Source organism: Lontra canadensis, unplaced genomic scaffold (genome assembly GCF_010015895.1).
Source record: "Lontra canadensis isolate GAN:19392208 unplaced genomic scaffold, GSC_riverotter_1.0 scaffold88, whole genome shotgun sequence".
Lineage (NCBI taxonomy): Eukaryota > Metazoa > Chordata > Mammalia > Carnivora > Mustelidae > Lontra > Lontra canadensis.
The window spans coordinates 7,887,681-7,904,509 of record NW_022631082.1 but is presented as its reverse complement, the minus strand read 5'-3'; the positions used below and the strand labels follow the sequence as shown (position 1 = coordinate 7,904,509).

Sequence of the window (16,829 nt, the reverse complement as noted above, 5' to 3'; positions counted from 1 at the left end):
AGGTCATGATCCCAGGGTCCTGGGATCAAGCCCCACATTGGGCTCTCTGCTCAGTGGGGAGCCTGCTTCCCTTCCTCTCTCTCTGCCTGCCTCTCTGCCTACTTGTGGTCTCTGTCTGTCAAATAAAACAATAAAATCTTAAAAAAAAAGTTGATGGAAAGATAGGTAGATAGATAGATAGATGATAGATAGAGGTAGTGGCATAGATTTCTATATACATTATTTCTAGATCTGGTTTACATATATAATATATACATATATATACATGTATATACATATATACATATATAATATATAGGAGGGGGTGATTCCATTCATACATGCATATGAATAGACAGACATACATGTAACCCAACTGTTAATGGATTTCTTTGAGTCCAGTCTCAACATTATGCTTCATCCAAAAGGAATGCAAAACCAATTCTAAAAGTCTTGAAAAATATATCAGCCTTCCTGGAAGTCTCTTCAGGAGGCAACAGAGGAATGGAATGACATCACAGAAGACTTACCTAACCCCCTAATCTTCCTCCTCACGACTGACCCACCTGGGGTCCCCCACCTCCCCCCTCAAAATTCCCTCCGCCTCTTATTTGCCCTCCTCCCATCTTATTTTACAGCATTTTCTCCTAAAGCTATAGCCACGTCGGTTCTGATGCAAATCAGCTTAACCTCTCTTGGTTTGTCCAGTTCTTCTCTTCCCCCAAGTTTTACCCCATTCAATACAAAAAAGGATTCAAGGCCATAAGCACAGTATCTGTCTCAGAGGTGAGAAAGGGAGAGACAGTGAGAATCTCTATTTCATTTGACCTTCATGTAGGTGACTACGCATGCATATGTATGCCTGTGTGCATATCATGTGTGCGAGCGTGGAGGGTGTAGGCAGGAATGGTGGCACTTTTGAAGACCCCCATTTTTCTGTTTTCTCAGGTCCCACGGCAGTTGCCCTTATTTCCTATTCTTCCCTTGGAAACATCATAAATGCAACATTTTTTGAAGAGTCAAATGAGAAAGACCGAGTTTACCTGAACTCTGAGGTAGTAAGTGCCGCTATTGGACCCCAAAGGAACAAATCTCTCTCCAAGTCTGTGATTTTGAGTTTTCAGCACGTGAAGGTGAGTCAGAGCTGCAATTTGAACTTGCTTAGGTGTCTTGGAGGTAGAGCAAACAATGTACATACCCTCCCCAGCCAGGGACTCTGGGCTGTGCTGTCCAGTACCTTGGCTAGGAGCCTCACGTAACAAACATTTGAAACATGCATCTGAATTGAGATTTTGAAGACTTAGTATTTCTGGATTTAGATTTGGTAGTTCCAGATTTTGAGGACTTCATAAGAAAAAAAGTATGTAAAATATCTATATCTCATTAATAATTTTTTAATATCTTAATTTTTTTTCAGTGTTCCAAGATTCATTGTTTATGCACCACACCCAGTGCTCCATGCAATACGTGCCCTCCTTAATACCCATCACCTGGTTCATCCATTCCCCCACCTCCCTCCCCTCCAAAACCCTCAGTTTGTTTCTCAGAGTCCACAGTCTCTCACACATTAATAACTTTCAAGGGGTGCCTCACTGGCTCAATCAGGGGAGTATGTGTCTTTTGATCTCAGGGTCATGGGTTCGAGCCCCATATTGGGTGTAGAGGTTACTTAAATAAAATAAAATCTTTTGGTGCACCTGGGCGGCTCAGTTAGTTAAGTGCCTGCTTTCAGCTCAGGTCATGATCTCAGGATACTGGGATCAAGCCCCAAGTCAGATTCCCTGCCCAGCAGGGAATCTGCTTCTCCCTCTGCCTCTGTCCCCTCCCCCCTGCTCACTAACGCTTGCTCTCTCTCTCTCTCTCTCTGTCTCTCAAATAAATAAAATCTTTGAAAAAGTAAAATCTTTTTTAAAAAATAATTTTTATAATAATTGCTTATATTGATTTATATTGACATACTAAAAGATAGTGTGTTTTCTTTAAAGATTTTTATTTTATTTATTTGGCAGACAGAGATCACAAGTAGGCAGAAAGGCAAGCAGAGAGAGAGGAAGGGAAGCAGGCTCTCTGCCAAGCAGAGAGCTCGATGCAGGGCTTGATCCCAGGACTCTGGGATCATGAACTGAGCCGAAGGCATAGGCTTTAACCCACTGAGCCACCCAGGCACCCCAAAGATAGTGTTTTGAATATAGTGGGTTAAGTAAAATATATTGTTAAAATTAATTTGAAAGGTTTCTTTAGTTTTTTTAATGTGGCTAGCAGAAAATTTCAGATTACACAAGTAGCTCACATGGAATTTCTCCTGAGTAGCATAGTTCTAGTGCATGCGATTATTTTAGTTGGAGGTACTTCCAATTTTATGTCCATGAAACTTGAACTGAGACATGGTGTTCATTCCCACACAAAGGCCTGGTATTAATTATTAAGACTACATAACTTGATCAGAAAAAAATTTTTATTGAATTCCTTCCTTTTCCCCTTCTCAGCCCAAACTCTTCAAGGCAGGAAGGTGTAGCCAGACCCAGATGTAATAAAATTCATCTGTTCCCTTGCCTTTCGGCTTTGTTGTAAAAGTAAGAGTTGAAAGCAATCCTGCCATTTGCAATAACATGGACGAATCTTGAGGGTATTATGCTAAGTGAAATAAATCAGGCAGAGAATGACAGCTACTGTATATTCTTATTTATGTGTAGAATGTCAAAAGGCCAAACTCACAGATAGAACATATTTTTGGTTACCACGGGTGGGGGATGGGAGGAAGAAAGTGCAGAAAGTCAAAGGTTTCTGCACAGTCAAAACTTTCAGTTACAAGTAGAATAAGTTCTGGGTATGTAATGCACAGCATGATGGTTCCAGTTAACAATACTATATTGTATACTTGAAAGTTGCTAAGAGAGTAGATTTTTAAGTTCTCGCCACAAAATAAAAATTATAACTACATAAGGTGATGGACATCAACTAACTTCATGTTGCAATATACACATATAACAAAAACTCAGGTTATATACCTTAGACTTACATAATTTATGTCAGTTATATCTGGAAAAAATAAAATTACTTCTTAATTTAAAGAAAATAAGAATGAGGGAGTGGGAAATGTAGCTTTTTCTCTATCATATGCAACCTAAGTATGGAATTTTTCATATATGGCACGGGGCAGTGGGAGTGGAGCAAGAAATCTGGAGGTGGCCTAGTGGATTATCAAAAGAGATATGGCCCCCCAATAGGAGAGTGTTTGACTCATCTCCTTGGCCCCATGAAGTGAAGCTCTGGAAACCCTCGGGACAAAAAGAACAGGTTAAAGGTTAATTCTATTCTCTCTCTTCATTTCTTTCCTAAACTTCCCCTCTTGTGTGAGCAATCTTTGTGTTATAAGGGGTCAGGGACAGAACTGGTGTGAAGAAATCAGGGAAATCTGTCCTAGAGAGTGATTAGGAGAAAACTCTGTATGAGGCACAGACTTTTTTATTTATTTACTTTTTTGTTTATATCTGACTTCCATGGTAGGGGGTAAAGTCCTGAAACCAATGACATCCTGTAAAATTCTGGCTCCCAGAGAGACTTGATCTTGTTTTATGGTATGTGGAACCCCAAGAGAGCTGGGACTATGGGGAGCAGGTGTTCTGGCAGCCATCTTCTTCACTCAAAATAGAAATCACCTGAGTCACTTCTAAGCCATGTATCTCCTCGCTTGCCCCCCGCCCCATGTAGATCGACATTCTTGAGGGTTGTCCCTCCCAAGGAAGAACATGATGAGCCTCTTTTACTTTCAGATGAAGTCCAATAAAGGAAAGGCCTTCTGCGTGTACTGGAAAAGCACAGGGGACCACGGCCAGTGGTCCAGGGACGGCTGTTTCCTGATACAAGAGAACGAAACTCACACCATATGCAACTCCACCCACTTGTCCAGTTTCGCTGTCCTCATGGCCTTAACCAGCCAGGTACAATGTACACATTTAATTGTTCCAGCTAATCCTATGTGAGTTTCTACTGGATAAGTACTCTTTTAAAAGAAAAAGGGGGAAAAACACCAGGGACTAGAGTCAATGATTGCAGAAAGCATGCTGGTTTCCATAGAAAAGTCAGGGTGACATCTATAAGAATTAAGCATTTGAGCTGCAGTCTGAATATTGAGTCAGGAGGGTTATAACACAGGTGAGCCTCGAAAACATCGTACTCAATGAAAGAAGTCAGACACAAAGGGCTACCTAGTATTCCACTTATATGAAATATCCAGAACAAGCAAACCTAGAGAGTCAGAAATTTACTTACTGGTTGTCAGGGGCTGGGGAGAGAGAGAAATGGGGGCAAGTGCTTAATGGGCATGGGATTGTATTTTGGGGTGATGATGATATTTTGGTACTAGACACTGGTGGTGGTTGTACAACATTGTGAATGTATCAAATGCCACTGAATTGCATATTTTAAAATGGTTAATTTCATATTGTTTGGATTTTACCTCAATGGGAAAGAAAAAAAGAAGCCAGGAAAAGTCCTTAGAGAAAAGCAACCCAAGAAGAGCTCTGTGGGTAAAGGTCCTGAAGAGACAACAAACTTAGCATCTTCCAGAAAAAAGTGTGGCGGGAACAAAGTGAATGATGGGCAAGTGGAAGGAGATGCAGTTAGAGATGGGAGCAAGAAGAATGTGTCAGGCCCCCAACGCTATTTTTGGGAATTTAGGTTTCATTCAAATGGCAGTGGGATGGCAATGGAGGGTCTGCATCCCAGATGCTGTGTATTTTTGTCACTAGAACTTCCTCTGGAACATTCCTCTGGCTCCCAGATTGACCATATATCATGACACAGCAGGAGCAGACTCGTAGAAAGATGATGGCGACCAGTATTTGGGTGGCAGGAGTAGAGGTGGTGGAAGACTGGACACATATCCTCAAGGTGGGGTCAGAGGAGTCACTAATAACATAGGCTGAGTGACAGGACATAGGAAGTCCTGAATCCCACCCCTCCTCACAGAGACGGAGGTAGTACCCCCAGAAGGACACCCGGGGGAAATCTCTGACCTCTCATATCACAGAGGGCAGCAGGCAAGCTAAAATGGGTTTGAAAACATAAAACATCCCTTTCCTTCATCATTACAACTATGAGCTGTGTATGACTTTGGTTCATTTATTTTCATTGCCATATGATATTCCTTTGCATGGAAATACTACAATTTATTTATCCATTCTACAGTTAATGTGCATCTAGGTTGTTTCCCATTGAGGGCTATTAAAAACAATGCTACAGGTGGGTGGGGATGAGCTAGATGGGTGATGGGTATTAAGGAGGACACTTGCTATAATGAGCACGAGGTGTTGTATGTAAGTGATGAATCACTAAATTCTACTTCTAAAGCCAATATTGCACTGTATATCAACTAACTAGAATTTAAGTAAAAATCTGAAAAGGAAAAGCAATGTTACTTTTCTGGGATGAGACATAGAAAATCCCTTGTGGGATCCCCCAGCGTAACAAGGAAGCAACATTCTCCAGATGGTGAAGCCTCTGTTATCATGGGTTTCTGAGTGACTCTGTGGAGCAGAGTGTATTTCCATCTGTACAAAGTTTAAAAACAGACAAGACTAAGCCATATTCTCAGGGGTTGCATATTTTGGTAGTAAGACTATAGACATAGACAGGAACTGCTTATCATAAAAGGATCATGGTTACCTCTGGGGGAGAAGGTGATTTGCAATTGGAAAGAGCTTCTGGGATAATGTTTATGGACTAATGATCTTACCAATCATTTAATAACTTTCAATCATGGGATACACTTATTTGTATGTTCTTTTCTGTATGTGTATTATATTTCACAATTTTTTAAGGTTCAAAAAGCAAAGGATAAAAAAGTTCTATAAAGTGACATTGAAACAACTGAAAATCCCTTTATCATTATAAGGGATGGCAACTATCATTTCCTACCTGTAAGTCTTAACTAAGTTTGTGTGGCTTGGCAGGTTCCTGGCTCCTGTCCTTAAGGAAATGAGTCACCAAGAGCTGAATTATATAGATGTCTTGGTTTGGGATCTCCTAAAGGCAGATCCTGAGACAAAAATTTGAGGGCAAGTAGTTTCTTTGGGAGGTGACCCTAAGTCACATCAATAGGACAATAGGGAAGTAAGACAGAGAAGAGAAGGCAGCCAATAAAGGATGTGTTAAAGAGAAAGTTACTCCCTCAGACAACTGGGACTCAATCCCATTGGGTACTTCTGGGAGATATCACAGAACATGCATCTCAGAGTCTTCCCACATAAAGGTGAGGGAGCTGGGGTGTTTATCCTCCAATGCCATAATTTTATTGCTTGAGGACAGCTTTCAAGGGGCATTCACATCATGGTACTTGTGACTCCTTCCGGCATATCCAAGCATGTTCATATAGCAAGAGAAATATTCTCAGTCAGGATCACTGGATTTCACAGAAAGCAGCTAAAGGGCAGGTACCACTGGGTGTGAAGAAGCTAACAGCCTCTACTACGCAGGGTTTCCTACATCTCTTGGATGCAAGACTTAGCCTAGCATATTCATTCATTTCAATGTGAGTCTGCTGTACAATGCAGAGCCTCTAGTTAATAGAGAGTTGTGCACCTAAAAACTTATTAAGAGAATAGATCTTATGTTGTTTCTTATCACAGAAAGAAAAAGTCAAAGCAACGCAGATCTTGGAAGTAATGGATATGTTTATTACCTTGATTGTGGTAATGGCATCCTAGACATGTACCTATGTCCAAATTCATCAAAATGTGTGCATTCAATAAGTGTAGTATTTTCTATATTAGGTATCCCTCAATAAAGCTGGGGGAAAAAACTTAGTCTGAAAGACACGTCTTACACTATCATCGGGAATCATGCCTATGCTTGGGATGCCCCTTTCCATGAGGGAGGGGGATTAATCCTGGAGACTGACTATGATGTCCTCTTTGCTGGGTCCCAGGAGAAGGATCCCGGGCTGACTGTGATCACCTATGTGGGGCTGGGTATCTCTCTGCTGTGCCTCCTCCTGGCAGCCCTCACCTTCCTGCTGTGCAAAACCATCCAGAACACCAGCACCTCGATCCACCTGCAGCTCTCAATCTGCCTCTTCCTGGCCCACCTGCTCTTCCTCACAGCCATCGACCAGACTGAGATCAAGGTAATGACACTGTCACAGAGGAGCACCTGCTCTACCCCAGGGGTGCTCAGTTCATAGAGCCATGCTGCAATGATACCTTAATAAAATGGTCTTGGTTCCCAGGAAGGTTAGAGGCGTAAGTAGCCTATTTCACATTGACTAAAGAACTAAAAGACAAACCCTCTCCTGACAACTCAACCATATACCTGAGAGTTTTTCCAATGGCAAGGTATGGTACAGGTCTTAGGGCCACCCTCCTCCCTGACAATCCTTCCTGGTGACACCATTCTCCTCCCCAGGTGTTGTGCGCCATCATCGCGGGTGCCCTACACTATCTCTACCTGGCCTCCTTCACCTGGATGCTGCTGGAGGGTCTGAATCTCTTCCTCACTGCACGTAACCTGACGGTGGTCAACTACTCCAGCGTGAGCAAAATCATGAAGAAGCTCATGTTCCCCGTGGGCTATGGAGTCCCAGCTATAATTGTGGCCATTTCTGCTGTGATCAAGTCTGACCTTTATGGAACACCTGATCGGTGAGCTCAACTCTCACCCTGTGCTGTGGACAGTTTTAAGGACAGTGTTAACGATGATTGGAATATCCACGTTGAACCCACTCTCCTTTCCCCTTGGCTGTAACAGCTGAACTTCTTTCCCGGTGAGGCAGGGAAAGATGACAGTAAGAGTGTGGAAGGTTTAGGGTGCCTGGGTGGCTCAGTCTGTTAAGTGTCTGCCTTCAGCTCAGGTCATGATCTCAGGGTCCTGGGATAGAGTCCTGTGTCCAGCTTCCTGCTCAGTGGGGAACCTGCTTCTCCCTCTCCCTTTGCCACTACCCCTGCTCGTGTTCTGTCTCTCTCTCTCAAATAAATAAATACAATCTTAGGAAAAAAAAAAAGAGTGTGGAAGGTTCTGGAAAGAAGACATTTTGTGGTTAACTCCCAGCTCCATCTTCCCCATAACTTGGGACCTTGAGTCCTGAAATCTCAGTGTCCCCATTAGCAAAATGGGGATAACAGTTGTCCCCACGGTCCCACACTCACAATGCTGGTCTAAAACCTCAGCAGGACTATGCTCGTAAAATGTTTAGTGTAGCATTAACAAATGGTAATGAACAATCAAAACCTTCATTGTAATCCACTGACATTATCAGGAGATGCTGGATAAGCATTAGGAAAAGGTGTTCATTTCATGCACTTTCTCTGATCTTTCTTTGTGCCCCTTTTCCCATTGTTCCCAGCTGCTGGCTCAACCTGGACCAGGGATTCATCTGGAGTTTCCTTGGCCCTGTCTGCACCATTATCTGTGTGAGTGAGTGTGTTGTTCCCAACTGAAGAAGCAGCACCAGGCACGCTGGGTGCCCCTTATGCTTAAGGGGCATGCATTTTCTCAGTTGTATGAGTTGATTTTCCACCTGCTACCAATTCAATCCCCCATGCAGGGAGGTGGGAATTGTGTGCAGTTTACAGCAGACACGGTGCATTATTTTAACTTGTGTTCTGTATGAGCTGTGTTATTCCTGCAGGTGAATCTAGTTATTTTTCTCCTGATCCTTTGGATTTTAAAAAGGAAACTTTCCTCACTCAACAGTGAAGTGTCAACCATCCAGAATATAAGGTAAGGTGGGGTAAATGGTATTTTCTGATCCCCTCTTTTCTCTACTTATGCCCCACTGGTCCTTTCTACATATCCACACACACATACACCCACAACTAAGTTTCAGGAATTAGCAAAGCCACTACCATCTCCCAGTGTCATGGTTAATGAGAAGCTGTATTAGCTGTAGTACAGGCTAAGCTTTGGTGACAAAAAGACCCTTAAAAAAGAGTGAAATAGAAGTTTATTTCATTTGCATGTCACAGTCTAGAGGTGAGCAGTCCAGGGTTAGCGGGGAAGCTTGACTCCACAAAGTAATCCAGAGACCTGAGTCCTTTCCATTTTGTTGTTCCACATTCCCCAGGATGTTTCTTGCCAGTATCCCATCCATGGAAAGAAGGGGCATGTTACACATCTGCCCATATCTCAAGGGCTAGACCTGGACCACACAGTGACACCTACCTTCAAGGCAGGCCAGAAAATGTAGTCTCTAACCAGGTAGCCATGTGTCCTTGGTACAACTCAAAAAAAGGAAGCATCCAGCTCTAAAATGAAGAAGAGGAGAATGGGGGGGGAAACAGCAATTTCTGCCAAATAACACAAGATGCAATAGGTTTGGGAAGGATTTTGATTAAAATATATTTTGTATGATATTATTTCACGATATTTTGAACGATGAGGACTTTTTCATTTTGCAGCATTCGTTTTATGTGAACATGTAATTTGTTGTTGATTTCATTGTAATCACAAAAATAGTGCATTTGTTAAACATTTTTAAAGGTTTTTAAAATATATTAAGTAAAATCTGAAAGTGGTTAACTCCCCCCTTCCTTTGCTACTTCCACTTCTCAGGGAAGCCAGACGTAACAAACTGTATGATATGTACAATATTTTCCCCAGACCTTTTTCCGGGCTGTGAATTTTCGGTAGAACAGACTGGCATGCACCCAATAGCGTTACACTACACAAATTGCTCTCCAACCAGCTTTTCTCACTTATGTATTACTATATATTCTAATCAGGGATATATAGAGACATAAGTAAGATGACCTTATATCTGAGTCTGCCTGGGACAGTCAGGCCTGTTGTCCCATTGTAATTGTTAATTAGCACCACATCTGCCTCAAAAGCCTCCCTGTCTATCTATAAATGATATGATGAGAGAGATGAAGAGCATTCAGTTTTAGAATGCTTTATATATGTACTAATTTTGTTCTACATACTTTCCTAAATGCTTTTCCTATGTTAAAATCCCGCTTAGTCTTGGCAACAGCCCTGTGAAATAAGGTTGTTATAAAGATGAGGGAACTTAAAAAAAAAAAAAATTAAAAAAAAAAAAAAAGGGACGCCTGGGTGGCTCAGTTGGTTAAGCAGCTGCCTTCGGCTCAGGTCATGATCCCAGCGTCCTGGGATCGAGTCCCACATCAGGCTCCTTGCTCATCAGGGAGCCTGCTTCTCCCTCTGCCTCTGCCTGCCATTCTGTCTGCCTGTGCTCGCTCTCTCTCTCTCTCTGGCAAATAAATAAATAAAATCTTAAAAAAAAAATTTAAAAAAAAAAAAGATGAGGGAACTGAGTTACAGAACGCTCAAGTAACTTGCCCAAAGTCACAAGCCAGTTAGTTCTGCCTTGAGTTTAAACCCAGCCAGTCCGGCTCCAGAATCCTCACCATCGACGACTTCACGATAGGGTATCCGTGGCCATTATTAGCTTTTTCACATCATTGTGTATGATGCTGCTCAGGATGCTGACACTGAAAGCCACAGCTCAGCTCTTCATCCTGGGCTGCACCTGGTTCCTGGGCATCCTGCAGGTGGGTCCAGCTGCCCACGTCATGGCTTACCTCTTCACCATCATCAACAGCCTGCAGGGCGTCTTCATCTTCCTGGTCTACTGCCTCCTCAGCCAGCAGGTAAGCAATGACCCCTTTTGTTATTGTCATAAAGTTAAGAACTATTGGGAGGTATGTGCTTTAAGGAACACTTAATCTATGTTCTCTAAATTTTCATAGGAGCTCTGAGCCATATGTAAACACTCTCCAATCTTCGCTACTCTAAGCTGTTCTTGATCGTAAGATACATCAATTTACTGATAGTTTTCAGAAAGTAAATAATTGTTACATCAGGGAAATATGTTTTTCTTCAGCTTTCCCACTTGTAATAGTCAGCTATTGCTGGGTAACAAACGACCTCAAAAAATCTCAGGAGCCAAAACACAGATATTTACTTTTCTCATACTCAAGTCTGAAGGTTGATTGAGGTTCAGCTGATCTTGTCTGGGTTCAGCTTGGCTTGCCCCCCGAACACAGATCATGTTCAGATCTGCTCCTTGTGACTCATCCTGAGGCTTGGCAGAAAGGGAGCAGAAACCTAGGCAATGTTCTTCTCATGACAATAGCTGAATCACAAGAAAAAAAGCCCTACAAGGCAAGGCCATTTCAAGCCTTGTGGTCCTGCTTGCATCACTTCCACTGATACTCATCAGGAAAGTCATATGTCTAAACCCAAAGTCAAGGGAAAAGAACCTTCCACCCACCATGAGGGTGTAATACTATGACAGAGGAATGAGTAATTGAAATCCATAATGAAATGAAATCCATAATCTGCCACACCACTTAAATACATGAATTTAAACACATTTCCATGTGACAGTATTTTCTCCATACTAATATGTTTTAATAGCTCTATGATGGCATTACATAATAAGTTAACTTTTCCAACATGTTATTATGCACATTTTCAAGCATCCAAAAAGTTAAAAGAATTATGCAGTGAACACATATATCCCAATCACTTTGATTACCTTTGCGCTATATTTATATTATCACATTGTCTATCCATATATCCATTCTTCTATCCACTCTCCACTGCTAAGTCCCTGATAAACACTATTTTATTTTCTGACTCAACTAATTTGACTATTATAGGGATCTCATATATGTGGAATCAGACAGGGTTTGTCCTTTTGTGCCTGGCTTCTCTCACTCAGCATGATGTCTTCAAGGTTCATCCATGTTGTAGACTGTGTCGGAATTTCCTTCCTTTCTAAGCCTCCATAAATAATATTCCTTTTTACATATATACCCCATGTTGTAGGGAAAGGTTTTTTTAATAATGTCTTTATTCTCTTCCTGACTCACTGGTTTTTCTCTTCACCGATGTTAACAAAAATGATTCCAGTATTTTCTTTGATGTTCCAGGTCCGAAAGTGGTTTGGAGAGATCACGAAATCTAAATCTGAGTCTGAGGCTTATACACTTTCCACCAAGTTTGGTGCTGACTCAAAACCCAGTGAAGTAAGAGGGCTTGTGACTTACTCTAATGCTTCTCCCCACAACACCCCAAATCCCCTCTCCCTGTCTTAGTATGAGCTCCCTTACCCAGAGGGAATGGCAAAGAGCTCTTCCTGATCATCTGACTTGCATTCCCCATATCTGTATTGTTCCTCAGTGACTCTTCCTTGATTACTGATAGTATTTAAGCTAGCTTGTGTATATATTTTTGTAATACAAAGGAACAGGGGAAGACATAGCACCAGCACCACTACCATCTAAAGTAGAATCTTCTGTGGGGGAGACGTACAATCTCTGACATAGCACAGGGGTCATCATCCTCTGAAATCCTGCTATCCCGTAGAGAGGTGAATATAAGCCCAGTGGGGTTGGTAGATACTATAGAAAAGAGAGGGACCCCACCCCAGATGTTTACATAATTATAAGGGAGGAGTACATGGAATAATGGAACCTTCCTGGGAAAGGAAATGGTCCTGTTAGAAAGAAGACCTCTGTGGAACTCAATGGCTGGTATCCATCCATTCTTCCATTGATTTAACTTGGGCTCAATGCACTACCTTGTACCTCTCTACAGTGGTCCTTTATTTATCTTTTTGGGAAAAATGAGAACATATCCTTCTTTAAGAAGGCATGCCCCTAGATGAGCAAGTTGGGCTCCAAAACTCATAATCCATAAAAATTGTCCAGTCTCATTTGTATACTCCCATGTGTACACCCACTACATCTGCAAGCCAAGGAGTCTTAGAATGTGTTGTTTTTAAAATGAACAAAATTGAGAAATTTCCAACATATTGTCTTCTACTTTTCTTGAGCTAGTGTGTGATATTCTCAGCACTGGAAATACTGAGTCACTAAAAACTTATCTATCCCTATTTGGAGGACAGAAAGGAGAATTCATTCTAAATCTTTCAAAATGGACCAAAAGGAAAACAGAACCAGGAATAAAAGGCTTAGGGCATGTCAAGCAATCAGAAAAAAAATTTATAAATATAAGGTTTAATCATTCCCAATAAGAGTAAAATTGTAAAAGGTGCTGGCTGTTGACTATGACCTTTGAAAGACATCTCAGATAATCCAAAATAATTCCCAAAGCTTCCAGCACTCCAGGAACTGGAGATTTTTTATTATCATTACTTAACATTGTGGAAGTTGAATAAGATGCTTATATCTTTGAAAGGGGAATATATATATTAATTAACTGTAAGAAATACATTCACTTTAATTTTTTTTATATTTGTATCTGATTTTTTTATTATGTTCAGTTAGCCACTGTGTAGTACATCATTAGTTTTTGATGCAGTTCAATGATGCAGTTTGATATAACGCTCACTTTAATTAAAAGATTTCTTAAGCTTTTATTTTTCTAGGCACAGGATATGATTAAAAAGCTTAAAAAAAATCCTTTCACTCTCTATGGGCAAATTTGCCCTTGGTATAAATTTCTAGCTAACCTTGAAAGGTCAGTTGTGTAACCAGGCAATATTGTTTGTGGAAAGTCATGTTTGACTGGGCAGGGAGTTCTGTGAATGAACCATAAATAGTAGGGGGGGAATGATAGCTTTGGACTGTCTGCATACAATGACTCATTCCTCAACCAGGCCAAGAACCTCTACTTTCATGAGTTGCTGTAGGAGGTACTGATTTTCTTGTGGGACTTGGGGCTTTTAAACCAAGCTGTAATGTGTGGGTGGTAAAAACTATATTTGTTGAGTCCTACAATGCATCAAGATACTGTAGTAGGCAACGGACCTACAAAAGGAACAAGACCAACACAGTCTCTGCCTTCACAGGACTTTCTTCATAGACAAAAACCAACTTAAATTCTAGAGCAGGATGCCATGCCTGAAATTTAAAAAAAAGATTTCTTCATCTGGGATTTTTGAGAAGTCCTCCCATATAAGCTGCAGAAGTCCACACCTGACCTAGGATTCCAAAATGCTAGATCGTGTCATCCTTGAATGCTGGATGGAGCTTTTGTCACTAGGGACTTACTAACAAGCTCTGAACAAGCCATAATTTTTTTGATTTTGACCAGTTTTTGACCACTCTGATCCAGTTCAGATGCCATGTTAACCCTCCAAATGACCCCAAGATCATTACCATCTAATTGTAAAAACAAAAAACACACCCACCAGCAACAAGACAGACCCCACTGTGCTCATTTAAGAGAAGAACAGAGGTGGCACTCTGATTCCTAGAAACCTCTTCCCCCTCCCTTGAAGCTCCCCACGCAAGATCAGCTTGCTTACCAGTCCCTTAATTACCCAAACCCTATAAAATCCTAACAATGACCTAACTGGGGGAAAGGTGCCTTTAGAACACAAGCTCCCCCACCCTGCTGTTCTCTGGCCATTGAATAAATCACCTGCTTGCCATCAAATACTGTTTTTGTTGTTTGGCTATTTGCTGAATGGTATTGAGTCGGCAAAGAACCTACCCCTTCGGTAACATTCTTCCAGTTCTGCCCTTTCTCTCTCTTTTGTTGGTGGTTGTGGTTTGTTTTGTTTCATCCTTACATCTACCTTTAATCTAAACACCTTCTGTGGGTGGATGTTTTTCCAGAGCAAGTGAAGAGAAAATATTCAGACTAGAACATTCAATTCCACGTGGAAAGTCACACCCCAGGATCTGATTGGCATGGTGAGGAATAAAGCTGAAGAAGACAAGGAAAATCATTATGGAAGTCATCCTTGGAGGGGAAAGGTTTAGCCTTTACTTCCTGAAATATTGGGCTCTCAATTAATGTGTGTTTCATTGGATTTCTCTTCACTATCATGTGTTCAGCCAGTTCTTATCTCTGGATGCCCAAATAATGGGCAAATACTCCCTTGATGTTTTGTACACAAGGAGGCCCCTTCCAACGCCTTTCCACGCATTCTTAAACTCACTCATCCTGACCTTGCTCTTTAAACTCATCCAGTCCTGGGCACCTGGGTGGCTCAGTGATTAAAGCCTCTGCCTTCGGCTCAGGTCGTGATCCCAGGGTCCTGGGATCGAGTCCCGCATCGGGCTCTCTGCTCGGCGGGGAGCCTGCCCTCCTCTCTCTCTCTCTCTCTCTCTCTCTGCCTGCCTCTCTGCCTACTTGTTATCTGTCTGTGAAATAAACAAATAAAAAATCTTAAAAAATAATAATAAATAAAAAATAAACTCATCCAGTCGTTCAGACCATCAGGTTCACCCAAACCATCAGATTTATCTCCTTTCTTATACAGGCTAAATCTCATGATCAACCATGTCAAATGATTTTCTCCCACACTTTCAACACCTTGCTCCCTCATTCTGATTCCATAACTACCTAGAAACACCTCAATCCAGAAACAATCCAACAATGGCAGGACTGCAGATTGTCTGCTCAGCAGTCTCCACCAAACATATGCTCCTTATTAACAGAACCATCATTGTTTGCAGACTTGGGACAGCAATATGCTTGGACACAGGGGCCAGATGAGATTGGTTAAGCCCGATTATTCTCAGCTAGAAGTGCTCCCCCCACTAGGGACATCTGACAATGTCTGGAGACATTTTTTGTTGTCACGACTAGAGAAAGGTGGGGAAGGCTACTAGCATCTATATAGTAAAGGCCAGGGATGATGCTAAACATCCTACAAGGCACAAGACAGCCCCTACACACACAACAAAGGATTATCAATCCCTAAACATCAGTAGTGCTGAGGTCGAGAAACCCTAGCCCAAACTAACCACAGAGACTCTATTCCTGTTTCCTAGAAATTGTTGTAGGATGGGTGCATTTGGACCAACTCTAGATAATGAGATATAAGAAATACCTACTGGAAAATACTTTTTCTCCTTGATAAAGACAAAAACAAATCAAGTAGAGCCTGCTCATGACTTCCTGTTTGGGGCTGTTACACAATAACAATAACCTGGAGAGAAGGTACCATGTAAATACTGAGGATGGAAGAGTGAAAAGATGAAAATAATCTGGGCTCTTTTTTTTTTTAATAATCTGGGCTTTTATGACATTGTTGAGCTGCTGAATCAAACCTTGGACTTCCTCCTCCTATCTGAGACAAATAAGCCCTTATTTTTAAGCCACTTTGGGTCAGGTAATGGTACTTGCAGTCCAAAGCATCCTTCTTTATGAACAAACCACATCTCTTAATCACTTCTCCATCAGGGCAGTGAGATCCCAGACTCACTCATCTTGGAGTTACTATAAATACATGCTTTCTGATCTAAACAAGACTTTCCATGCTACCTGGAACTTGCTGTTCTTATCCCTAGTCAACTTCCCCTCATGGAAGGTTACAGTTTTTCACTTCCTCCCTCAATCCGCATCACCTTTCCCTTTATGCGAGGCAGAAGACCTTGTCTCTTACTTCACAGAGATAATAAACACCAGCTGATGGAAACTACCTCAGCTTCCTAATATTCTTTACAAATATCCACATCCATACCCACCCTTGCTTCCTTTCCTCGTCAATGCCCATACTCCTCTCTTCCATTCTTCTGTGACAGCAAAGGAGTCTCTCCTCTTGTTTAAGGTTAATCCTTCCATCTATACTTTGCTCATCCCCTCCTGCCTGTTTGGGGACCTTTCTCCACTGGTGCCTCCTCTCTCTGTCTTGAGTCTTCCCCTTTTCTGACGTCCTCTCTCCTGGTCCTCCCAGTAGTATTTAAATATGCTAAAAAGAGATCAGGGAACTTTTTCTGCAAAAGGCCAAATAACAGATATCTTTGACTTTTCAGGGTATATATGTGTGTGAGTGCCCCTTAGAAATATAACAACCATTTCTAGCTCACTGGCCATACAAAAACAGGCTGCACTCGGGATTTGATGCCACCCCCCAACCAAGCTATAGTTTGTTGGCTCCTGTACTAAAGAAAGAGAAACAATAGATG

At 41.7% G+C, this 16,829-nt stretch overlaps 1 protein-coding gene across 2 annotated transcripts in view; it reads left to right on the top strand.

The window, feature by feature from the left end:
* The window catches only part of ADGRE3 (adhesion G protein-coupled receptor E3), a 45,114-nt gene extending 30,280 nt beyond the window's left edge, over positions 1 to 14,834 (top strand). The window contains exons 8-16 of one of the 2 annotated variants that reach the window (XM_032835913.1): positions 928 to 1,112; positions 3,753 to 3,920; positions 6,908 to 7,105; positions 7,384 to 7,619; positions 8,321 to 8,387; positions 8,606 to 8,697; positions 10,418 to 10,586; positions 11,874 to 11,969; positions 14,529 to 14,834. In XM_032835913.1, coding sequence (XP_032691804.1) covers positions 928 to 1,112; positions 3,753 to 3,920; positions 6,908 to 7,105; positions 7,384 to 7,619; positions 8,321 to 8,387; positions 8,606 to 8,697; positions 10,418 to 10,586; positions 11,874 to 11,969; positions 14,529 to 14,537 — 1,220 coding nt within the window. In that variant the 3' untranslated portion in view covers positions 14,538 to 14,834. The remainder of the gene's footprint in view (positions 1 to 927; positions 1,113 to 3,752; positions 3,921 to 6,907; positions 7,106 to 7,383; positions 7,620 to 8,320; positions 8,388 to 8,605; positions 8,698 to 10,417; positions 10,587 to 11,873; positions 11,970 to 14,528) is intronic. The other variant, XM_032835914.1, reaches the window with a different exon arrangement.
* The last annotated feature ends 1,995 nt before the right edge of the window (positions 14,835 to 16,829 follow it).